Here is a 21,681-nt window from a genome sequence, read left to right on the forward strand (position 1 = left end):
AGCCCTCTCTTGTACCTCTTCCTACTGTCTTAGATATATATACATATGGAGGTGCAACGTTGAAGAAGGGATGGAGGAGGCAGCGAAGGCGCGAGAGAGAGTTGGTGTTTATATATATATATATATATATATATTGCAGTAAGTTGGAGTTTCTATCGCTTAACAACTCTTATTTGTCCATTAAACTGTAGCGGGGAGAGAGGAGAAACCCCCACAGTGTTCACGTCACGCTGTTCTAGCAAAGCCATCAACCCCCCCCCCCCAGTAGCACGTCGCAGGACTATTAGAGGGAGAGTGAAGTCAAGGCCCGCCCAGTTGATGTCTCGTCTGCGCCGACGTAGGCGAGCATCCGAAGCTTCCGTACACGCAGCGAACTCCACCGTGCGCCGGAACGTTGATGGATGTGCGGGCTCTTTGTGTATGTATAGTATTTCGGCAAGAGAGGGAGAAGAAGAGCGAGCTACGGCAGTCGCGAACTCTCCTCCCTCGAAGGAAATATATATATATAGCTTGCAGCAAGCGGCGTCATTTCGATTACCTGTGAAGGGCACAGGCGTTGTGTGAGAGAGACCACAACGGCGTCAAAAGCGAAAACAAAAAATGTACACCTGCTAATGAAAACAGCGAACACCGAACTGCGACAACACGACGGCTGCGGCAAGCAGCAGCAGCCCCCCGTTGGGCACGTACCGCTGCGTAGGAAAGAGAGGAGAAGAAAAAAGGCTGAGTGAGATGCCCCCGCTAACCCCAAAGGCGGGAGTGACACGAGGAACAACGAACTGAGGTGTGTGTGGGCGTATGTGCGGCCGGTTCGGTCGAAGGCGTTCCAGATGAAAACATCCACCACGAAACGTGAGAAAGAAAAATACAAAGCACACCTTGACCGCCGTGGTTTTGCCTGTGGGTCGCAAAGCTCGTTTGCGCGAGCACGCATGTGACGGCATGTTGGTCACTTGTTGAACTCGCGCCACTTCTGCTTCAGCTTTTCATACCGCGCCGTGCCTGCAGGGCCGCCGTCGCAGTAGATGCTAATACCTGCCCCGATCAGCGCGGGCGCACCACCCGAGACAACAACAAAGGTGAGCAGCGCCGCGGACACAGCGCGGTACGACGTCAACAGGGACTCCACATCTTCCGATAAGGTGCGAGGTGAGGCGGACCCACCCATGCGCACATCCCACCGCATCTTCCCCCACATCCCCGACACGGAGCTCACGGAAGGGACGCCGCTCGCGTTGGCGGTGGAGGTGGTGGTGGTGGTCGTTTGGGGGTGCTTGTAGGAGTCGTAGAGAACTGGGTAGGCGTACTGGGCCACGCTGAACCCGCCGACAACCTGAAACACAATCTGCGGTGCTGTGCGGTACATCTCGCTGACTTGGTTTTCCTATTCCTTCTGTATTTCTTCGAGGAGGAAAAGAGGGGTGGAATACGACTCCGCGAAGCTGCACGAGAGATAAAGGTTTTTAAAATAAGAAAGACGCGGAGATGAAGTCAGAGCTGCTGGTTTTGGATAGGTGAAGGTAACCGTTTCTCATGGCACACCACGAAACGCGGATAATATGTGCAGCTCAGACTGCGACAGCGAAGAGAAGAACAGGAAAGGAACAGGAAAGGGGGAGAGGAGGGAAGGAAGCAGAGATTGGACTCGAGTTGACGCTGTTTTTTTTCTATTGTTGATGTTGTTGGTCCACCACACGCGGAGGACAGAGAGAGAAACACGCACGCACAGCTGAGAGAAAACAACCTCGACGCGGATCCCAAACGTATCGGGACGAAGTAAGGTGAAGGGAAATTGCAATTCTTTTTGTTTGTTTGTTTGTTTGGAATGCACCTTCTTGCTCCGTCTTCTTGCTAGCGCCATCGCCGCAGCTGTTGATGATGGTTTTTTAATTAAGCGTCTGTGCTTCATTGTTTTGACGTCCGTGCCAGACGACCAACACCGGCGAAGCACGTCTTGACAGAGTAGATGGCATCCTCTTTCGCTAATTTCTTTCTTTCTGCAAAAAAACGGATGCGGCCGGCGTCCGCCACCAACCTCCCTCCCCCACAACAACAGCAAGATAAAGAGAGAGCGCCACAAGAAGGCACGAGTGTACAAGGTGTGGAGATCTAAAGGTGAAGAGAGACTCCCCTTCTCCTCCTCCCTCCAAAGGAAAGGAAAGGCGGTGGTGAAGGTCTCTAAATTAATAAAAGAAGAAGGAGATATGATGAAGGAGAGAATTACGTGGTGCATCTAGGGAAGTACAATACGAATACATACACAGAGAAAGGCAAGAAAAAAAAACGGGCGCGACAACCTCATCTGGGTGGTCCGCAAAACGCGCGCGAAGAAGCAACTGAATATATATACGGACGTAGATAAGGACGGCGCTTCGCTGCATTTAAAAGCTGGAGCGGCACGAGGCGAACTCAGCGGAACTGACGCTGCCCTCCTCCGCCTCCTCGCCGTTCTCCTCCATGCCTGCCCTGAGCGGGAGTTCACGAACGTCACCCGACAACGACGCTTCCTCTGCACCGCTGACTTCCTCTCGAGCGTCCAGCCCCGACAGCAGCAGGGAGTGAGGTGTACGAGACATCGCCTCCAGCGAGGTACCGCGGTTGAGACGCATCTCGAGAGATGGCGCACGGCCCGTGGACTTGGCTGCCAACTCTTCCCATTCCACACAAGACGAAGCACGCTCATTCTCGTCGAGGGACGCCACCTGCGCACCGCCACCACCGCCCTCCGCTGCGACTACCGTCGTCGCGGTCAGTCGTTCAGGAGGGCAGCAGGAGGACTCCAGATCGGTCACGTGAAGCACATGTGAAGAGGTTGCAAAACAACCTGTTGGAGTGGCGGACGACGGCGGCGGCGTTCCAACCGAACTGCTGGGCCGCTGCGAGCACGCATGGACGCTATCTCTGCGCGTCCTCTCGGGGATGCCACACAGGTCCATTTGGATCTCCTCCGCGTCGCCGCTCACCGCGTCAGACACGTCATCCTTCCCACAACAGGCGCCGCTGTACGCGGAGCACACCGCCTCCGCATTCGCCGCTGTATCAACACGTTGCCGACGTCGTAGCGGCTGCTGCCCCGCCAACGAAGTCGGCGAACAGAGCCGATGTCCCTCTGCGACGGCTGTCGCGCACACTGTTGTCGGCAGACTCTCTGACCGGCACCGCGCACGCGGCGACACCGACGTCTCGACGTCCACTTCCTGCATACTTTCTGTTTGAAGGATCGAAGCGCTCGCCGGCAGCCCGTCGGCCTCCTCCTCCTCTTCCGCCGCCGCTGTCGCATCCACGCGCGCCATCAGCACACAGCTGTTGTCGCTCACGTCGCACACCCCGTCAATGCGGCGCAGCTCGCGGCGCAGATCGTCGTCGACGCGGTGCGGGTGCAACGCCTCCAGCTGCTCCGCCGTGCTGCTGCGGTCGATGTCGTCCATGGCGAGCATGCTGCGCAGCTGCAGCCGCGTAAAGTAGCGGTACAACTCACTAGACGCCTGGTGCTGCTGCCGTAGCGGCTCGGTCGGAGAGGAAAGGGGAGTTGTAGTAGCCACAGCTTCATCGCCCTGGTCCGCACCGTCTGCGTCGCACAGCACCTCCTCCTCGTCGTCGCCGTTGTTCGGCACGCCGGCACGCACAGACTGCAGCGCGGCCATTCGCTTAAACACCTGATTCCGGTACACCTTCTCCTCCACCGTGCCACACGTCACGAGGCGGTACACGACGACGTCGCCCGTCTGCCCAATGCGGTGCACCCGGTCCACCGCCTGCGCATCCGCGGACGGGTTCCAGCTCGGGTCAAGCAGCACGACAGCCGTCGCGGCCGTGAAGGTTAGCCCTATCCCGCCCACCCGCCGCGTCAAGAGGCACACCCACACGCTCGGGTCGTCGTTGAAGCGCTGCACGGCGGCGAAACGGTGCTCGCTGGGAGTGTCGCTGTCGACCTGCAGATGTGTCACACCCCAGTCCGTTAGGAGGCAGCCCAGCAACCGCAGTACGCGTTTCGAGTGGGAGAAGACGAGCGACTTGCGGCACTGCCGGATGCAGCGCACGAGAAGCTGCAGCGTCACCCACAACTTCGACCCGGCGAAGACGTCGCCCATCTCCATCAGCGGGGCGGCGTACGGCTGCGCCACGGCGGCGGTGAAGGCGGCATCGACCAGGTTCAGCCACGGGTGATTGCAGATCTGCGAGAGCATCGTCAAGAGTAGCAGCGGGTTGGTGCCGACATCGTCGACATCAGCGCTGCCCGGCAAAGGTGGCGAGGGCGTCGCAGTGGCGACCTCCTTTGACTCCAGAAACGCCTCGTACTGCTGCCGTTGCACGTCGGACATACGCACCCACACCACCACGTCCTCCTTCGCACTCGCCACGGCGTTCGCGAAGTCCTTCTTCTCGCGGCGCAGCATGAAGGGGCGAATCGCGGCCCGCAGCTTGTGAAGCTCGACGGCGGCCGCCTCCCGCTGGCCCCGGCTCGCGTCCTTTTCGTTCCCCCGCAGCAGCATCGCGCTGATGGCGCTAAAGCCCGCGCGCGACGAGGGAAGAATCGACCCGTCAAGAAATTGGAAAACGCTCCACATGTCGTCGAACGAGTTCATCAGCGGGGTGCCGGTGAGGGCGACTTTGTGCCGAGCCGAGAGCGTCAGCGCGCTCTTGAAGGCGCAGGTGCGCGCATCTCGAATGAGGTGCGCTTCATCCAGCACCACGTAGTCCACGAGCGTCGCACTCATCAGCGCCGCATCCTGACGCAGCACGCCGTAGGTAGTAAGAAGGACGCAGGGCATGCCGTACGCTAACTTCCGCCACCGCGCCTGTCGTTTCTTCCGCTGGTCGTTGTGGATGATCTCGACCAAGCTGCCCATCTCCCTGCCATCCGCGCCGTCCCAGTCCGACAGCGCAGCCGCCCACATCGGCACCAGAGTGGGCGGTACAATGAGGATGGTTGTCTTGATGCTTTTGCGTCGGTAGAGCTCGCCGAGGAAGGCCGCCACCTGCACCGTCTTGCCGAGACCCATCTCATCCGCCAGCAGACACGCGCGGGACTTGCAGTGACGTGCGTAGAGCCACTGCACGCCCTCGCGCTGATGCGGAAGCAGTCGGGATTGCACAGAGTCGGGCAGCTGCAGCATCTCCTTCCGCAGTGTCGTTGCCGTTGACGTGGAGAACGGCGAGTCGGCTTGAGGAGCACATCGAGCTTTTTCTTGATTCCCCGCCTCATCGTGGCTGCCGGCGTGCCCCGTAGACGTGCCATCGCGTCCGCCGCCGTCGTCGTCGCTGTCGTGCGTCTGTCTCTTGTTTGTGAAGGCGGTCTTAGAGGCGGCGCTGGGGGCTGTGTTTACGCATGAAGCCTGCAAGGACGGGCGCTGAGGTGTTCTTTTGGCAGCAGAAACGCTGCGGTCTCCTGTCCAGGAAAGGAGATCCTCCAGCACATCGTCGTGCTCCATCCGGTCAGGGGCGGTGGAAGGAGGGGGGGAGGGAGGGAGAGAGAGAAAGCTGTTGCTGCTGCTTCTGCCTCTCTTCGCTGTCGTCACCGACTTCACGTTCTTTTATTGCTCTTCCCCTCGTGGAGGGCGGTGTTTGAAAACAAAAAAGGAAACAGCGTTTTTTGAGTGGGAAGAATGGGCGGGGAGAAGACGAGGTGAGAGGCTTCGAAGGGTCATCGCGTCAGGCGCCTCCTGCACGTCGCCCAGTTGAAAACAACCAGAAAGGAATTTTGAAAAAAAAACGGAAAGCGCTGATGCAGATGACATAGATGCAGTCGCCTTTGTTTCGAGCATTTAATATCATCCACGCGCTGCGCCGTCGGCGTAGGCTCAGATATACATCGATATAAAAAAGAAACGCACTACGAAGTGGACATCGGGCCGCTGCGTTGCACATTACCGTTGACAGAAGGGGTCCTTCTCCCTCCCTTTCTCCGCTTCTTGTTCACGTTGAACTAGGGTACTATTTTTTGGTTGTTTTCCGCTTTTTTCTTTCTTTCTTTGACTGGCCTCTCTATCATTGCGGGTAGTCGTAGCGCGAAAGCGGATTGAGCCCACGTGTGTGTGTGTATGTATGTAAGTGTATGTATGAAAGATAATGTGTAGGAGTCTAGGTGTCGAAGACGGCCCTTCTGCCTCCTCGAGGTACACATATATTTTCTTTTTCTTTTAAAGCGAAGGAAAGAAAATAGATGTCAGCCTCCACGCCTCACAGGACTTCCTCGCCCAGCCGCACAAAGGACGTCCTTCTCTTTGGGGGGAGAGGGGAATCAGAACGTTGCTCAAATCTGTAAAGAGAAAAAAAGGGGGGGACGTGGAAGTCGACGTTCCCTTCTTCCTTTCCTTTCTTCGTGGTGCTTGTTCGCTGGCACGCTTACTCGAGTTCCTCGTTGATGGGCAGCAGTCCGTTATCGCGGACGAAGGACGTCTTCACGTGCAGCGTCGACCCCCGCGAGCGCTGCACTCCGTACAGGGCATTCAGCTCAATCGTCGAAGCCACTACACGTAGCTCCGTCCCGCTGGCGAGAAAGACGCCGTTGCCGCCGTTGCTGAAGATGTTCGACCGCTCCAGCACCCCGATGCTTCCCTCGTACACGACGACTCCGTCGGACCTGTTGTCCTCGAACGCGGTCTCGCTAACAAAAAAGGAACCCTGCAGCACACGCAGGCCCACCTCGCTCTTCTTGATCTTGGACTGCGTCACGTCCGCGGTGGCGCCGCCGTGTAGGTAGACGCCGGCGAAGCGGCAGAGGGAGATGAGGCAGAGGTCGAGTTGCAGTCGCGTGTGCCGCCCGGCCGCGACGACGCCGCCGCCGGTGCCGCCGTAGAAGTGACTCGCCGTAGCGGTCACCGTCGCACCGTCCGTCACAGACAGCAGCGGGACCGCCGGCCGGCCGTGCCTTTCTCCGCTTTGTTGTTGTCTTCCGTGGTCCACGCCCGTATTTGAAGGGTAATGATGGTGCGGAGGCCTCGTCTGCTGCACTTCCTCCTCCTCCTCGCTGCTGCTCATCATGTCACCCTGCACAAGTACGATCCCTGTCAGCTTCACCTGCGCCGCTGCGCCGGACACGGTCAGGACGGGCTCGAGATCGGAGAAGGGCCGCAGCACGACGGCGGCGCCAGGGAAGGCGCTCGTCAGTTCGACCGTGCCGCAATGCTCGAGGCGCAGATTCTCGTAGTACACGCCTGGCTGCAACACAACGCAGTCGCCCGACGTCAAGGTCGCGCAGGACAGGCCGTAGCGGTTCCCTTGGCTCGCAGAGGGGGCCCAGTGCAACACGCGCTTGGCCGGGCTGTGCGCCACTGCCGGCATCGTCGTCAACGGTCCGTAGAACTGCGGCGGCGGTGACCCGGGCGGCGGTGGTGGTGCAGAGAGTTCCTCCCTGAAGATGTCCGCGTGTCGTAGTGGGGCACCTTCCTTCGATGATGCCGCAGGGGGTGGGGTGTGGGACAGGCTCCGCCGGCGATGCGGTGTGTCTGTGGGGGAAAAGACGTCGTCGTCATCGCCGTCGTCCTCCTGTCGCCGTCGCCACTCCGGGCTGCTGCGAGGGCCGTCTGGAGAGGTCAGCGGCGAGACGGTGGTGGAGCGACGCGCCGGTGGGTGGTTGCTGCTGCTGCCGGCGTCGTCGGTCGAGAGGGGCGAGGCGCTGCGCACGCGGCGGATGCTGCGCACGGCGGACGGCGTTGATCGCCCACCGTGTTGTGTGGAAGGGGGAGAAGGAGAGAGGAAGGGAGGCGAGGGGGACGAGGGGGACGCGCCGTGCCGATCCTTCGCTGCAGTTGCGGTTGTTGATTCAACACGTCCCGAATGCGGCGATGAATTTGTCGGACGGCGGAGGGTCGCTTCGTAGGCTCGCTGTTGTGGCACAGCTTCGTCGACGTTGTCGTTATTGCCGTTGCTGGAACGACTGCTGCTCGTCATCGGCGAGTGGAGGGCCGCGGTGTGGGTGGGCAACGAGCTGGAAATCAGAGGTACATCTTTCCTGCGCACACTCGTGTCGTGCGTGTCCGCGTTGTTTGGTGTAGCGGCGTTTCCAGCGGTCGCCGCTGCTGCGTTGCTGTCAGTCGCCTCTCGTTGTTCGTGTTTCTGTCGCTGCTGCGCCTCCCAGTATCTTTGCTCCGCCTGCGCCAGCTCGACGTATCGGTGCGCGCACTCCGCAAAGAACTTGACATACACCGACGTGTGCAGCAGCACCGCTGACACGTTGTCAGGCGTCTTCCTCGCGAAGGAAGCGGGCGTGTCGATGTGTGTGTTATCTCGACGTCGCCACTGCAGCCGTGGGATACGTGCGCCGTCGTCGTCGTCTTCGTGCGCAGAGGACCGCGTGAGTTCCTCCACGCGCATCGCCAGCTTCCCCGCGTCTAACGACGTCATCTGCCGGATCAGTGTCCGCATTTCGTCCAGCCGTGCCGGACTCGTGAGCTCGTTAGGCGTCGCCGCGACGGCGGGGAGAAGAAAGGGCGATGCTGCAGAAGACGCCGGTCGTGGTGGGGGTGGCGGCGGTTGCGTGGCAGACGCGGTGAGCCTCGATACATCCGTATCGGAAGTGTCGGCGGCGTGGCGTCTGTGTTGTGGAGGGGACGGCGTGTCATGGGGCATGCGAGATGTAAAAGAAAACGAGCGTGTCAGCGGTGCAGCGGGCGCCACCGGCTTCAACGCCGGCACGCGATGCGTCGACGGAGCGCGTCCGACGATAGCGACGCCGGCCGACGACGCCGTGGACACCTCGTGCACGTCCTCCGCTGCGGATGACGCGTTCATAAAGAGAAGCGACGAATTGGTGATGGATGGCGCCTTTGCTGACCTGGCACCACCAGCATCAGCAGCACCGCTCTTCGTGTACCTTTCGCGGAGAGATGCGACGATGACGTGCTCGCGCCCCTTGAAGCGCTCCAGCAGCGCATCCACGTCCTTGAGGCGCTTGGGGTTGTAGCTGGTGTAGAGGCGAATCAACTCCTCCCGGACATCCATCTTTGCTGGAGTTTCGTTACGTTGCTTGCCTGCATGCATAAAAGAATGCATATATATATGTACGAGTTTGAGTAGTAGGGTATATGCATGTCCACAGCAAAGAGAAGGTCGATGAAAGGAAAGAAGAGGAAAACGAGAAAGAGGGATAGGAAGATTCATTCTCAGGCCACGTCGTTCCCTTCGCACGCTCCAGAAAGAAAACGAAATGTCTAAGAAGAAAAAAAGAACTTTCAGTGGCGCATTCTACACGGCAATTTTTGTGTACGTGTGTGCACTTCCTTTTTCTCTTCTTGTTTGGCGTTGTTTTCCTAGACGGTCCGCGAGAAGTCTCCCTCCTCTCTTCTTCGCTGCCATGGCGTCCTCCGCGTCTGCTTCATTTTTGATCCTGTCGCTTTCCACCGGTGGGGGCCCACGACCGGCACAGCAATAGAACGAGTTCGACAGGGAAGTCGATGATCCGAACAGCGACGAGAAACGTGGAGGGGAGGGAGAGCCACCGGTCATGTGGTGTGCACGCGGCCTTTAAATAATAATAATAATAGTTATAATCTCATCTAAATGGTGTAAAATGGAAGAAGAGGGGAAAAGCTGGAAGCCAACACGACCTGCTGCGATATCTTCCTCTTCCTCGGGATTCTATGACGTGGTGTCCGTGAGCGCGATGACCTCCTCACGGTGACCGCTGCGACGCCGCACCGCCACCTTCGCTCAACGGAACGTACAAGATATTCTTCGTCGCGTACTTGCTGCGCTTCGCCTCCAACTCCCGCAACTCGTTCTCAATCGCGCGGCGACGCTGCTGGATCGACTGTGTGTCGAAGCGGATCGGGATCTTTGCCAACTGCGCCTCCAGCTCCTGCTGCCGCTCATCAAGGCGGCGCAGCGTGTCTGCCTTCTCGTCCTCCGACACGCGACGGTGCCCCGGTGGAATCTGCGAGAGCTGCCGCTGCCGCGCCGCCTCCGCCTCGACGGCCTCCTTCTCCGCCGCCATCTCGGCCTTGCGCTGCTGCAAATATCGTGGGACACGTGCCCGATTCGGTGCGAGGACGCTGTCCGGCTTCGACGACGACGGCGGCGCCGCTGCTGCTCCTCCTCCTCCTCCCGCACCCGGTCCACGCGTCGCACCGCCGCTGACGACGTGTCGGCCACCGGGCACGGCAGCGGCGGCAGACGGCCCACCCGAGCCGCGCGGAACACGCGCCGCACCAGCGGAGCCGCTTTCTTTGTACGTGAAGGCCTGCGCGGCCGCGTCGTCGCACTCCCGCACGTACACCGTAATCTCGACATCCTCGCCGGGAGCCACGCCGGCGTTAAGGCTTGACCGGCCCGCACCCGCCCGACCACCAACTCCTCCTGCCGCTCCACGAGACGAGGAGGCGCCGGCGGAGACGGTTGGCGGGGTGTCCCCACTTCTTGCTGAGCCACCACGTCCGTACCCGTGCGAGGCGACGTGGCTGTACTGCGCTTGCGTGCGGCGGACCGCCTGCTCCTCGCCACGCGCCGCGGCGTCGTCCTGCACACGCCGCTGTCGGTTGAGGGCCTCCTGCTCACGGATCTGCATCCGGTTCAGCTGCGCGGCGTTCTGACGCATTGGCTCAATTACCGCCGTTCAAACAGTGGACCAGGGCAGCGGGAGGGGTGCAATGCGCTGATGCGTGAGATATTTGGAATAGAAGAAACAGCGTATAGTATTGATAACAACAAGGTAGAGAAGCAGCAGAAACACTCAAAGAAAAAGAGGAAAGCTCAACAACAATAAGAATAGGAAGAGCGTTCACTCAAAACACTCATAACAAAAAGGAAGTAGATGTGAGCAGCAGAGCCAGCGTTTTTTTTTTTTTCTACAGGTATAGGGCGGCGATCGGGCGTCTCAGAACACCAGCCAAAACAAACAAGCAAAGGACAACCGCACACGGGGCACGAATGGGTGGAGGCGTTCGATTCAGGCGGCCCCTGCACATCCGTTTGAAGGCGCTTCCATGAACGAAAAAGAGAGAAAGAGAGAGAGAGAAGGATTGAAAGGTGAAACGGAAAATTCAAAAAAAAAACAAGTTGAGCGAGAGACGTACCTTTTGTGTGTGTGTGAGTGCATTTTTCCTCTTGAAGCGCGGCGATGCCCATCGCTGACAGCCCCCTCCCCCTTACACCTCACCCCTCTCCCTAAAACTTTAAGATCAGGTTGAGAAGGGGAGCCATTTTGGGGAAGCAATCAGAAGAGCAGCACTAACGGAAGGAGCGGATGCGCCCGGCGCAACCGGTCAAGATCGACCACCTTTCCGTAGTACGTCCAGCTCATTCTGCGCTGCATCCGCTGCGCTTATTATCTCTCCTTCTCTTTTTGCATGTGTGTGTGTGTGTGAGTGAGTGAGTATGGAGGTGTGTGTGTGTGTGTGAAACATAGTATGAAACAGCGCATCTTCACATGCATTCCAAGCTCCATCGTTCGAATAACGTGCCTGTCGGCGCGTGCGAACACGCGTCCGTGCCCGCCTGCGTGGGGTATGCGCGGGTCGCGGATGTGGTGAGAATACAGAAATAAATACAAAAAAAAAGACCTTCGAGGGAAGGGAAACCTCAAGAGAGGAGAAGTCCTCTTTTTTTCGACATCTAATCATCCCCCGGTAAAGACGCAAGGCACCACAACATGCGCTTCGTCTTCTGTCACGCTGCCAGCAGTGCGCCGGTCAAAGGACTCAGAGAAATTAAAAGCTCCGTCTCGTTCCTTCTCGTCATCACCGACGCACTTCTGGCCCGTCAACACAAAACAGGAAGCTATCCCAAAATCAACTTCCTCCTCACATCCACCTCGCTCGCTCGCTCGCTCACTCTCTACCTCCTGCAACAGCGGCGGAGACACATTTCTTTGTTATTGCGAGTACTGCTGTTGCTCATCTCAGCTCCTCACGTATCTTCACTCTGAGCTGTGACACATCCGCCCCGATTACGTACCCCACGAGCTGACCTCCCTTCACCAGCATAAAGGTAGGTAGCTGCATCACCCGGCACTTGGACACGATTTCGGTGTTGTTATCGGCATCGACCTTGGCAAAGCGGACGTTGGTGAACTCGTACGACAACTTCTCCAAGTCCTTCTCAATCGTCTTGCATGGGCCACACCACACAGCGCTAAAGCACACCACCGTCAACGTCGGCTCATTCACGAGCTCGCGAAACTGCTCGACCCCGTACACGTCGGTGAAGGGCATCTTTTCTTCTCCTTCTCTTCTAATCTCCTTCCGTTCGCGCGCTGTTGCTTTGGGTATCCCTTTATATATATATAGGTTCCTTTCTCTCTTTTTGCTGCCGTGTCTATGGCTTTGTTTTTTTCGACAGACAAAGGAGGGATGAAAGCACCCAGCAGCACCTCACCGTCTTGTATGGTCGGCGCGGGCCCGGTTGTTTATGTCCTGTGCGTGTGTGCGTGCGTGTGCGGGTGTGTGTGAAACGGCAGACCACCACACGTCTCTTCGCCACCGCAGGGGTGAAAGGAAGAGAAGAAAACAAAGAGGAGAAAAAGCAAATAGAGACTGCGAAGGCAGACCCCGCGGAAACGGTAGAAGAGATTCATTTGACAATGGCCTTCACCGTCCTTTGCTTTAAGTGCGGAGGGGTGTGCTCGATCAGGTGAAGCCCAAAACAATCGTAATCTAAAAATATATGTGTAATAGAGAGAGCATCGTTTGATGTGTCTTTTCTGGTCTTGTTGTAGCGCCAGTACCCGCATGTTTCAAGCGCCATCAGGGAAAGCGCCTGTGCGATCACGGCCCCGCTGCGTGGCTCAAACGACGTTCCGTTGCACCCAAGTCCATCAGCCACCTCGTTCTTTGCGGAACCTTTTCAAGAGGCGCATACTGTGTGCCTTTTTTAGTTTGGTCTTCTCCCATTATTATCCAAAGTGTTTTACACCTCTGTGAACACCAAGCAACCACCAACGCAGACGAAAGAAACCAGAAAACGCCTCCCACACACGCCTCTTCCTTCTCTCTCCGTGAATCTTGCCACCCACACCGTGTGGTGGTGCTTCAGCCGGGAATAAGCGGATCGTCCGCATCGCACGGCCAGCCCAGCCGCTTGAACGTCTTCTCCATGTGCGGCGGCAGCGGCGCCGTGACACATACGAACTCGCCGGCCCCGTTCTTGTACGGCAGCTGAATCTTGCGGTGGTGCAGGTGCAGAGGCACGTCCTTGCGGGCCGGGTCCCAGAAGAGGGACAAGGACTGTGGGAAGGCGCTCTCGCCGCCGTACTTCGCGTCGCCCAGCAGCGGAGCGCGCAGGGCGTGGGCGGCCATGATGCGCTCCTGATGCCGCCGCGTCGTCAAGGGGTAGAAGGAGATGAAGCTGCCGTACTCCAGCGCCGACGCGTTCACCACGAACTCGGCAATCGCAACTTTTGACGTCGGGGTGGGGTTGGGGCGGGCGATGATGATGTCGCCACCGCTGCCTTTTTGTACCTCGAAGTGCATGCGGATGCGGCCGAAGTTGACGGGGGGCTTACCAACGGCGAAGCCCCAGTACACGCTGTTCGGCACCACGCGCTTCACAAACATGCGACCGAGCATGCGGTGTGCGTTGTGTGATCGCGCCAGCACGACGCACCCGCTCGTCTCTGCGTCCAAGTTGTGGCAGATGATCGGGGCGTGCGCGTTGGTGTACCGCCACGCCGGCAGCAGATCGGCGATGTTCATGGCAAGGGGATCGTGTGTGGGCATGATCGGCACCCCGCTCGGCTTGTTGATGACGACGACGTGTTCGTTCTTGAAAAGCACCATCTCCTGCGCCATCTCGCGCGCCTTGGCGGAGAGGTGAAAGGTGCGCCGTGGCTGCGCACCGGACGCGGACGACGATGACGATGATGCTGCGCCGTCCGGCTGCTCGACCCCGCTTGGCGGCGCAAGTTGATGGGCCCAAAAGCCGGACGTGGGCACGACAACGAGTTCGTCAAACTCTAGACGATCCGTCAACCGCGTGTAGCGCTTCTTTCCATTTTTCCGGTAGCGGTAGATGTGACCCTGCTGCACTAGGCGCTTCACCGTCTCGTACTCCCACTCCGGGTGATGCTGCGCGATGAAGTCGTCCACACGCTGCCCGAACCAGTCTTGTGTCACGACGTGGTACTGCAGCTTATCCGATTTGTGCGCCAGCTCTTCACGGGCCCGCAACGACAGTGGCACGTGCTGCCGGCGGCGCTTCTCCACTGGAGTTGCCTTCTGCAGCACCGGCTCAAGGTCGGAAACCTGTTTTAGAAAAGGTGGCTGCCACGCCAAAAGAAAGGCAATGCGGCGCATCCTTTTCAATTACGGTCGCTCAACGTACTTGTACGCAGCAGCCCGTTAAGCGAGGAGTACGCCAAAAAAAAAAAGGAAGAAGGCCACTTGCGTACCGTGCGCACACACGTACACCTTTCTGAGGGGAAGCAAACCTTGATTGAAGACCTGCGATTCAGCGTCGAGAATCTCTCCTGTGGATATATGCTGGTAATTGTGTGTGTGCGTGTGCGTTGCGCACAAAAGGGGAGAGCTGGTTTAGTTGAGTGACGACGATAAAAAGGAGACGGAAAAGAGATGGGGATGTGTAGCAAAAGGACTTCGATTGAGAGAGGGAGAAAAGGTGCACTGACGATGCTGCTGGAAAACATCAAGCTGCGAACCACGGAGGGAAAACATTTTAAACGTGCAAACAGCGCTTCATAAATACGTGCGACGAGAAACTTCTCCGTTCTTGCAGGGAATCATGGTGCCTCATTCACACACGACTCCCAATGGAAGAGATCCTCATCTTCGCAAAAGGTAGAGTTGTTGTTTATTTCATTTCTGTGATAGCTCCCAGGCTTCATGGGTAGCGTACTTGTCACCGCAAAACAAGGTGAAAAGAAAAGGGCTAAACAACCGCCTCCAAAAAAAAGGGTACTTTTTGATCAACAATGCGTGATTCGCAGCAATTGAAGTCCAACTCTCAAAAATGGAAATCGACAGTTTCCAAAGAAAAGGAAAAAAAACGGGTTTCTTTTCTTGTCAGAATCAATTTTACCCACTGAGAAAACGCTACGGAGAATACAAAAACAGAAAATGACGCCTGCAGAACAAAAAAGGAGAAAGTGGTTAGAGAACACCGCGCTATCACTTTTTGCTGTCGTCAGTGGCGTTTTCTTGAGCAGTTCCGAGCGGCGCCTCTCCAAGGTCCTCCATCATATGGGCATACTTCGGTGCATAATCATACTTCCATGACCTAATGGCATCAGGAGCCTTTACTTTAAACGCCTCCATCTTACCCGCCATACGCTTCTCATGGTATTTGAGAAGCTCGCCACGCAGGTACATGATACGATAACGCTGGTAGTTCTCCTCGCGATTCACTTCCTTTGCGCAGTCATTCATGGCATCGCGATGAGGGTAGCACCTTTTCATGTTGTAGGGCTTTTGACTATTTACACATTGTTCATACTTCTGGATAAATGGGAAGCACTTACGCGTTGTCTCTTCCTTCATGCGAGCAAGAATGCCGTCGTGAATACGGTGCTGCAAATTTCGTTGGACTTCCGGCTGGGTGCGGGCCATCATCTCCTCCAATTCAGCGTTCAGAATCTTGTCTGTTTCATCGTAACCAATTTGATCAGACTTGTCGTAGGAAGACATTTTTTAGCGCTGTGTGTTGCTGTTGTTGTTTTGGGGGTTTCAGAAAAAGTAACAAATATGGCGGTGGCTGGTTTTCCCTTTCTTAACACGCAATACTCTTAAAGAAGGACGTGTCTTGTTTCCCTAAATAGAGCAAAAGCCCAAACCACATTTACAACATGTACTACTATTTAGAACAAACACAAAGCGGAAAGAGAGAAAGAGAGAGAGGCTTGTCAAAGGACGCGATAGAGACGCTCGTGAATGCAAAAGAAAAACCTGCTTAACCGCGGAAAGCAGATTTGACAAGCACTTTTATTTGACTGCTTCCGACTACTACGCTTTCTCTTGTGAACGTCAATAGCTTGCAAACACAATGAAATATGTGGGAAGACACACATATTATTAAGCAAGTAAAGGAAAAGCAATGACGCACTTGTCTCTGGGGGAAAAAAAGACCCGGAAAAGTGTCAAGAACGTCAGTTTTAAAAGGGAGTCGAGGCACAGACACACAAAAAGAGGCTTGTGAGCTGTTTCCTTCATTGCAGTAAATCAATAACTGTTTGGCTTCTATTCTCTCGTTGCTTATAATGTCCATCAAGAGTACACAAAAGCAAACGCTTACCTTTGAAACGTTTGCCACACGCATGCACACATTTGCAGGCATAGGCATAGGCATAGGCACACGCACATCAGAAAAACTCCTCAAATGACTGATCCACAAATAATTAGTGGCAACATTACTCAATGAGTTGATCTTCCTCGAGTTGTGTAGCCCAACAAAAACAAGCTCTGCCTCAATGAGTGCACTCAGCTGTCAATTATTTGCCACACATGATTACGGATAGAAAAGAAGATAACGACTTCCTCTACCAAATCAATGCCAGTTTTCACAGTTGACCAGCAATGGTCTTAAGCCTTGGATCGAACGAACAGCAAAAGAAATAATAACATAAAAAAATAAGGGAAACGCACTACGTGTGAGTGGAATTTGTTACGGAATTACAAACAGAGCGAGTCGTCAGTCACGAGCCGCCACCGTTCTTCCGAGCTTCCGCAGCAGCTTGCTTCTGGCGCATTTTCTCTGCGTCAGCCTCTTTGCGCGCAGCAGCCGAAAGGCCATCGTCGCGGTGCACTTTATTCTTTTCCTGCAGTTTCTTCATGTTTTTCTCGCGCGCGAGATCACGCTGGTTACCGCGAGTCATCTTCTTTGTTTGTTTACGTTCCTTTCTTGTGTGTTCAGTTGGGTGTATAGTAGCGGTGAGGTTAGTAGCTGCTAGATAGCGAACAAAGAAAGAGAAACGGAGAAAAAATGAATCAATACGCAATTGTACAAGTAAGAGTGGGAAAAAGCAGTTTTAGGAATAAGAAAGAGAAATGATGAGGAGTTGATAATCGCGCATCCAGCCATTTCCTTAACCACGTACAACTATCTCAATTGCGTCACCAAAGACAATAAACCGTCCGACGACACATAAATATAAAAAAGGAGATGCAGGTGGTACACATATACTTGCTGTCAAAATAGCAGTTGCTCTTCCTTCTCAGGACAAGTACCCTTTGTAGTTCAAAGAAATAGCCAGGAAGAAACGGCTTTGTGTCCTCTTCTCTTTTGCGATGCACTTGCATTTCTGCCTTTTCCACAGTGTTACCATACTCAGCATGCCGCTTTTTGTACAAGATTCCAAAGCATACCTGGAATTTTGCACCGTCTTTTCTTTCGTATATATATCGAACAAAGCTGGGTAAGAATTAAAATGCTCCGGAATAAACACCGGGCGATTGCAAAAGGCTGTTTCGTTGTAAATAATAATAATAATAAAGATCTCTCACCAAACCATGAAAAATAACTATTATGACAATACTGCAAGCTGGAATTGGAACCCCGAAAAGGAAAAAGAAATGTGAGATGTTTGGTCTTATTTTCATTTGATACTGCCTTCAAATAGTTGATTTGAGATTCTCCACTTTTCCTACGCCGAATCTACTCAGAGCAAGCTACGAGATCCGCCTTCAGCAAGAAATTTCCGCAGAGCAGGAACCAGTTTTTTGCGAGACACTGCCGGATCGCTCAATGAATAAGACGCATATGAGTAGGACTTGTCTTCCGTCGCGGATTCAGATATGAGCGAGAAAACGATACCATCAGAGGAATCTTCAATAAACGGTGCAAACACCTCCATAATTTCCGGTTTTGCGCAAAATGCAACTTCCCGAGAGTGCTTTCCATCCACGTGTCCTGCAAACGCAAAAATAAGCACATCCAGTTGGCGCTCTCGAATAAATTTCACTGCCTCTGCAACTATTTGAGGCACCGTGTATTTCTCTTGAAATTCCGGGCATGAGCATGGCACACTGCTGGTTCCCGTAACCATCACGCCTTTCTTTCCTAACCAGGGGAAGTCGAACTTCTTGTAATCACGTCGCATGTTTTCGGCAACAGTGAGAACCAGAACATCGTTCTTCCATTGAGCAAGCTTGTTGTATATAGCAGCTGTGTCGTAGTCTTCATCGTCGATTCGCCTGCAGAGCCACTGGTGCATCGCAATGTCTTCAGGGGTGACCTTCTTTTGCGCAGGATCAAAGTTCACGGTGTCCAGAATAATCGGGGCGTCTAGCAGCTCAGGACACGGAACGTCTCTTTCGCAGACGTTGAAGCATTCTGTAACAAGGGTGCAGCATGACCCAACAGCCTTAATAAGTCGCCGGCGAGGTGCGAAATCCGTATGCTTCTTCTCGTCCATGTGATGATCCAAAATGCCAATTACTTTGTGGTCAAATGCTTCTTGACGGCTCGTCAGCTTGTTGTGATCGTAGAGGTAAATCTTTGCATCCAATGCAGCAAGGTCGATATAGCGGTCTGGCGACTGGCCCTTCTGAACAGACATGATCAGAGAGGTGTCTATACCAACTTCCTCAAAAAGTTTTACGACGTCGTTGCGAAGTACCAAGTCTTCTGGTGGAAAGTTGATCGCGGGGACAGGGTTTTCAACATTCCATCTATTCGACTTCTCCAACAGCAGCGCAAAGTAAATCGAACCCACAATGCTGTCCATATCCCCACCTTCATTGCCCTGCACGACAGTAAGAGGGCGCACTTTGCTGGCCACCTTCGACATGCATTCGCGCAAAAATTCGTTAATAACGCTCGCCATTGTAGGTGTACTTTTCATTCAACAACAAACACGACAACAAATATGTATACGCTGAAGGGCTGAGAACACACACAGAAAAAAATGACTTCTCTGGTAATTCAGAAACTCTGCACAGGTAAGAGAAGAAAATGTTGGAAGCGAAAAAGAAATGCAGCAAGAACGAAAATAGATATTAGTCGTCTTGTGCTTCTTTCTCACTATAGCATCATTTGAGGCTCGTAGAAAAAGAACACGAAAAATCGAGCAAATTAGGAAAATAAAGACGCTTTCTTTTAGAAACCGATTTCATCATAATAGAACAACGAGCAACAGCGCGCAGATGCAACCAAAATTGCATTATTATTAGTTTTTTTTCCCGCAGAATTAACTGAAAGAGTTTATTATAATTATTGTTGGTATTCGTTTGTAAATAGAGTCCGTTTTAATTGGTGAATATTATTGTTGACGAGGTCGTTTATTCAGTAGCCTTTGCTACAGGTAGTTTTCGCAGAATCCATTGTGCCGAGCGACGGATGAAAGGGTAGGTTGCGATGCAAACGGGAACCTGGAGAGGTGTCCATAAGGACATAAAAACTGAGGCGGCAGTAAAATTCGCTACCAACCGAGCGCTAACAGCTACGCGACCATCGAAGAATGACCAGCTCTTACCTTCGACAGCCTTTAGATTGATGTACCTCGAAGCACCCACCGATTCGAGAAAGTCTATCAGATCCTCCTTGCCAAAATAGCCGTAATGCAGCAAGTAGGTGAGGCCACACACCAGCAGCTCATTTGTGATGAAATAATACAAGGCTAATGGAGCGCCGTATTCCATGACGAGCTTCTTCATGGAAACATTTCGCGTGTACGCTGCCGCCGGTCGAGGAGTGTTAAAACGACGAATGAGCATGGCTTTTCCTTCATCAAGTTGTCGTATCTTTTGGGGGCTGCGGTGTGAAGCTTGAACGTTAGAGTTGAAGAGGCAAGTACCAAAAGAACAAAGGTTCGAAAGATAGGGGAACGAGTTGAGTGTTGGAGAGTGCGCTTCCGTTCACAAATATTGGGGAGCCTTTGACGCGGCTAACAAGGTGCCACACACCTTGCAGAACTTGAGTGAAACCTTAAAGACTCATGCAGCAACTCTACAAGAGCACAGTGAGGTAATTATAAAGGTGAAGGTGAGGGAGGGGGGAAAACCAATGGAGGGATCAAAAGCAGCGCTTGCCACACCCCAGGTCTCGCGATCGCCCCCACCACTTTTTCGCACACGTGGCGTCGTGTGTTTTGTGGCCGATACCGCATGTGGCGTCGTGCGCACAGTCTAAATCGCCAAATAGACAACGAGGTGTTGCTGCTCATAATCGTTGGGCTATCGTGCTCTTCGTCTGCCCAGCCAGAAGAGCCCAACTGAACAAATTTGTAACTGTTTCTATTCCGGTTGTGGTGCGCCCGTTTCGTCCTCCTTGTTATACAAAACACAACCATAAAACACATAAAATGTTTAGAAGAGGGCATAAAACTCGTTTGTCACAAGCCAGCGTGTTGATTCGTTGTTGAGGTTCACCTGCTGAAAGAGAATTGAATTTGTTGCATCTCCTCATATGATTGCGGAGCTCAAAACGATTGCAAACCTTAGATTATTATTTGCTTTTTTTTTCTGGTTCTCTCTCGCACGAAAATGAAACCAGAATCCAAATTTTCGTGGCCGAAGCTGCTCGTTGCGACGGTGCGTTTTTGCCCACTTTTCTCCTGTTTCTCTCCGCGTGTTCCTTCTGTTATGTTCCCTTCTTATCGTTGCCTTTTTCTCCTGGCTCTTGTGCCCAAATAACACTACGGCAGTAAGTTGAGCAAAAGTGTTCCGTGACCTTTACCGGCCTGTACTCGGCTTCGTCCAAAACTCCACTTCGAAGGTGCCTTTTTCTTTTCTCAGCGACAATGTCGACGGTTGGAGGATTTGGAGCAGCGCACACGCTATCTGCAACGACGTCAGATTGTGTGAGCTGCGTGAAGTTCTCACCAAAAGAATGTCCGATGCTCTTAGTTGGCGTCGCAGCGTGGGACGGCAGCTGTTCGGTATGGCAGGTGGGAAGAGATGCATCGGGTGGAGTCATCTCGCAGCCCACATGGACTTCGTCACATGATGGCCCGCTGCTTGGTATATCCTTCTCTCCAGACGGGCGCGTGTTTTACGGCGGATGCACGAAAACAGCCGTGATGTGGGATTTGAATTCCGATCAAAAAAGCGTGGTGGCGTCACACGATCTCCCCATCAGCTGTCTTGATTACGTAACTCTTCCGCAAACAATGAGCTCGGTGCTCATTACCGGTAGCTGGGACGGAAAGCTGCGATGGTGGGATTTGCGGCAGCAGAATTTTGTGATGGAGCAGAATTTAGGTGAGCCCATTTTCACCTTAGATGCACAAAAGACGGTGCCGATGATGGCTGCTGCAACGGGGCGACTTGTACACATTTACGATTTGCAATCATCGCAAAAAGTTAGCGAGTTGAAGGTCCCGGATGTAATGAAATTCAATATTCGATGCGTCACTTGCGCCCCTCAGTACGACGGTGTCGGTGTCGGCTCGTCGGAAGGTCGCGTGTCTTTTGTCAACATGAAGGAGCAACCGGGATGCACGTTTAAGGCACACATCGGAACGGAGAAAAACCATTACATTTTGAACCAGGCGAACTTCTGTGTGCACCACCCTTCAAAGCCCGTTCTCTTTTCCGGAGGAGGAGACGGCAACATTACAGTCATCAATCGAGGTGAACGAAAAATAATCAAGACACTACAATGTGAGCAGAAGATGAATGACCTCCCAATTCCCATATCCGCTGGCGACATCAGCGGAGACGGGTCCTTGCTTGCTTATGCTCATAGCTATGACTGGGCAATGGGCAAGAGCGGATATCGCAACCAGTCTACATCGGTTCACATTCGCACTGTTGGATTTTGATGTTTCAATCAGCATCGACAGATGTACGAACTATC

The 21,681-nt window shown here is 54.2% G+C and overlaps 11 protein-coding genes across 19 annotated transcripts; 1 reads left to right on the plus strand and 10 right to left on the minus strand.

The window, feature by feature from the left end:
* Window positions 1-949: 949 nt before the first annotated feature.
* Window positions 950-1,574, minus strand: ABB37_09604 (hypothetical protein; the record flags this gene model as incomplete). Of its 2 annotated transcripts, none has more annotated exons than XM_015809170.1 (1): window positions 950-1,574. In XM_015809170.1, exon 1 carries the CDS (start codon window positions 1,364-1,366, stop codon window positions 950-952), a length of 417 nt encoding a protein of 138 aa, XP_015652106.1. In that variant the 5' UTR covers window positions 1,367-1,574. The 2 variants fall into 2 exon arrangements, with proteins under 2 accessions (XP_015652106.1, XP_015652105.1); XM_015809169.1 differs by having other exon boundaries at window positions 950-1,531.
* An 807-nt stretch (window positions 1,575-2,381) lies between these two features.
* ABB37_09605 (putative DNA excision/repair protein SNF2) lies at window positions 2,382-5,432 on the minus strand (the record flags this gene model as incomplete). Its single annotated transcript, XM_015809171.1, has 1 exon — window positions 2,382-5,432. The coding sequence occupies one exon, from the start codon at window positions 5,430-5,432 to the stop codon at window positions 2,382-2,384; it is 3,051 nt and encodes a 1,016-aa protein (XP_015652107.1).
* Window positions 5,433-6,345: 913 nt separating this feature from the next.
* Window positions 6,346-8,973, minus strand: ABB37_09606 (hypothetical protein; the record flags this gene model as incomplete). Its single annotated transcript, XM_015809172.1, has 1 exon — window positions 6,346-8,973. Exon 1 carries the CDS (start codon window positions 8,941-8,943, stop codon window positions 6,346-6,348), a length of 2,598 nt encoding a protein of 865 aa, XP_015652108.1. The 5' UTR covers window positions 8,944-8,973.
* Window positions 8,974-9,613: 640 nt separating this feature from the next.
* Window positions 9,614-10,918, minus strand: ABB37_09607 (hypothetical protein; the record flags this gene model as incomplete). The annotated part of the gene is made up of 1 exon (XM_015809173.1): window positions 9,614-10,918. Exon 1 carries the CDS (start codon window positions 10,532-10,534, stop codon window positions 9,614-9,616), a length of 921 nt encoding a protein of 306 aa, XP_015652109.1. The 5' UTR covers window positions 10,535-10,918.
* Window positions 10,919-11,831: 913 nt separating this feature from the next.
* ABB37_09608 (putative mitochondrial thioredoxin) lies at window positions 11,832-12,471 on the minus strand (the record flags this gene model as incomplete). 2 transcript variants are annotated; one of them, XM_015809175.1, is made up of 1 exon in its annotated part: window positions 11,832-12,471. In XM_015809175.1, exon 1 carries the CDS (start codon window positions 12,147-12,149, stop codon window positions 11,832-11,834), a length of 318 nt encoding a protein of 105 aa, XP_015652111.1. In that variant the 5' UTR covers window positions 12,150-12,471. The 2 variants fall into 2 exon arrangements, with proteins under 2 accessions (XP_015652111.1, XP_015652110.1); XM_015809174.1 differs by having other exon boundaries at window positions 11,832-12,409.
* A 494-nt stretch (window positions 12,472-12,965) lies between these two features.
* On the minus strand, window positions 12,966-14,461 carry ABB37_09609 (putative mitochondrial pseudouridylate synthase-like protein; the record flags this gene model as incomplete). The annotated part of the gene is made up of 1 exon (XM_015809176.1): window positions 12,966-14,461. The coding sequence occupies exon 1, from the start codon at window positions 14,226-14,228 to the stop codon at window positions 12,966-12,968; it is 1,263 nt and encodes a 420-aa protein (XP_015652112.1). The 5' UTR covers window positions 14,229-14,461.
* Window positions 14,462-15,059: 598 nt separating this feature from the next.
* On the minus strand, window positions 15,060-15,742 carry ABB37_09610 (putative mitochondrial hypothetical protein; the record flags this gene model as incomplete). Of its 3 annotated transcripts, none has more annotated exons than XM_015809179.1 (1): window positions 15,060-15,742. In XM_015809179.1, exon 1 carries the CDS (start codon window positions 15,573-15,575, stop codon window positions 15,060-15,062), a length of 516 nt encoding a protein of 171 aa, XP_015652115.1. In that variant the 5' UTR covers window positions 15,576-15,742. The 3 variants fall into 3 exon arrangements, with proteins under 3 accessions (XP_015652115.1, XP_015652114.1, XP_015652113.1); XM_015809178.1 differs by having other exon boundaries at window positions 15,060-15,739; XM_015809177.1 differs by having other exon boundaries at window positions 15,060-15,699.
* A 379-nt stretch (window positions 15,743-16,121) lies between these two features.
* Window positions 16,122-16,831, minus strand: ABB37_09611 (hypothetical protein). 2 transcript variants are annotated; one of them, XM_015809181.1, is made up of 1 exon: window positions 16,122-16,831. In XM_015809181.1, the coding sequence occupies exon 1, from the start codon at window positions 16,757-16,759 to the stop codon at window positions 16,580-16,582; it is 180 nt and encodes a 59-aa protein (XP_015652117.1). In that variant the 5' UTR covers window positions 16,760-16,831; the 3' UTR covers window positions 16,122-16,579. The 2 variants fall into 2 exon arrangements, with proteins under 2 accessions (XP_015652117.1, XP_015652116.1); XM_015809180.1 differs by having other exon boundaries at window positions 16,122-16,828.
* Window positions 16,832-17,542: 711 nt separating this feature from the next.
* Window positions 17,543-18,907, minus strand: ABB37_09612 (putative acidocalcisomal exopolyphosphatase; the record flags this gene model as incomplete). 2 transcript variants are annotated; one of them, XM_015809183.1, is made up of 1 exon in its annotated part: window positions 17,543-18,907. In XM_015809183.1, exon 1 carries the CDS (start codon window positions 18,707-18,709, stop codon window positions 17,543-17,545), a length of 1,167 nt encoding a protein of 388 aa, XP_015652119.1. In that variant the 5' UTR covers window positions 18,710-18,907. The 2 variants fall into 2 exon arrangements, with proteins under 2 accessions (XP_015652119.1, XP_015652118.1); XM_015809182.1 differs by having other exon boundaries at window positions 17,543-18,817.
* A 256-nt stretch (window positions 18,908-19,163) lies between these two features.
* Window positions 19,164-19,649, minus strand: ABB37_09613 (hypothetical protein; the record flags this gene model as incomplete). 2 transcript variants are annotated; one of them, XM_015809185.1, is made up of 1 exon in its annotated part: window positions 19,164-19,649. In XM_015809185.1, exon 1 carries the CDS (start codon window positions 19,596-19,598, stop codon window positions 19,164-19,166), a length of 435 nt encoding a protein of 144 aa, XP_015652121.1. In that variant the 5' UTR covers window positions 19,599-19,649. The 2 variants fall into 2 exon arrangements, with proteins under 2 accessions (XP_015652121.1, XP_015652120.1); XM_015809184.1 differs by having other exon boundaries at window positions 19,164-19,636.
* Window positions 19,650-20,525: 876 nt separating this feature from the next.
* On the plus strand, window positions 20,526-21,646 carry ABB37_09614 (putative Poly(A) export protein; the record flags this gene model as incomplete). Of its 2 annotated transcripts, none has more annotated exons than XM_015809186.1 (1): window positions 20,526-21,646. In XM_015809186.1, the coding sequence occupies exon 1, from the start codon at window positions 20,624-20,626 to the stop codon at window positions 21,644-21,646; it is 1,023 nt and encodes a 340-aa protein (XP_015652122.1). In that variant the 5' UTR covers window positions 20,526-20,623. The 2 variants fall into 2 exon arrangements, with proteins under 2 accessions (XP_015652122.1, XP_015652123.1); XM_015809187.1 differs by having other exon boundaries at window positions 20,541-21,646.
* Between the last annotated feature and the right edge of the window lie 35 nt (window positions 21,647-21,681).

This window comes from Leptomonas pyrrhocoris (genome assembly GCF_001293395.1).
Source record: "Leptomonas pyrrhocoris isolate H10 chromosome Unknown, whole genome shotgun sequence".
Lineage (NCBI taxonomy): Eukaryota > Euglenozoa > Kinetoplastea > Trypanosomatida > Trypanosomatidae > Leptomonas > Leptomonas pyrrhocoris.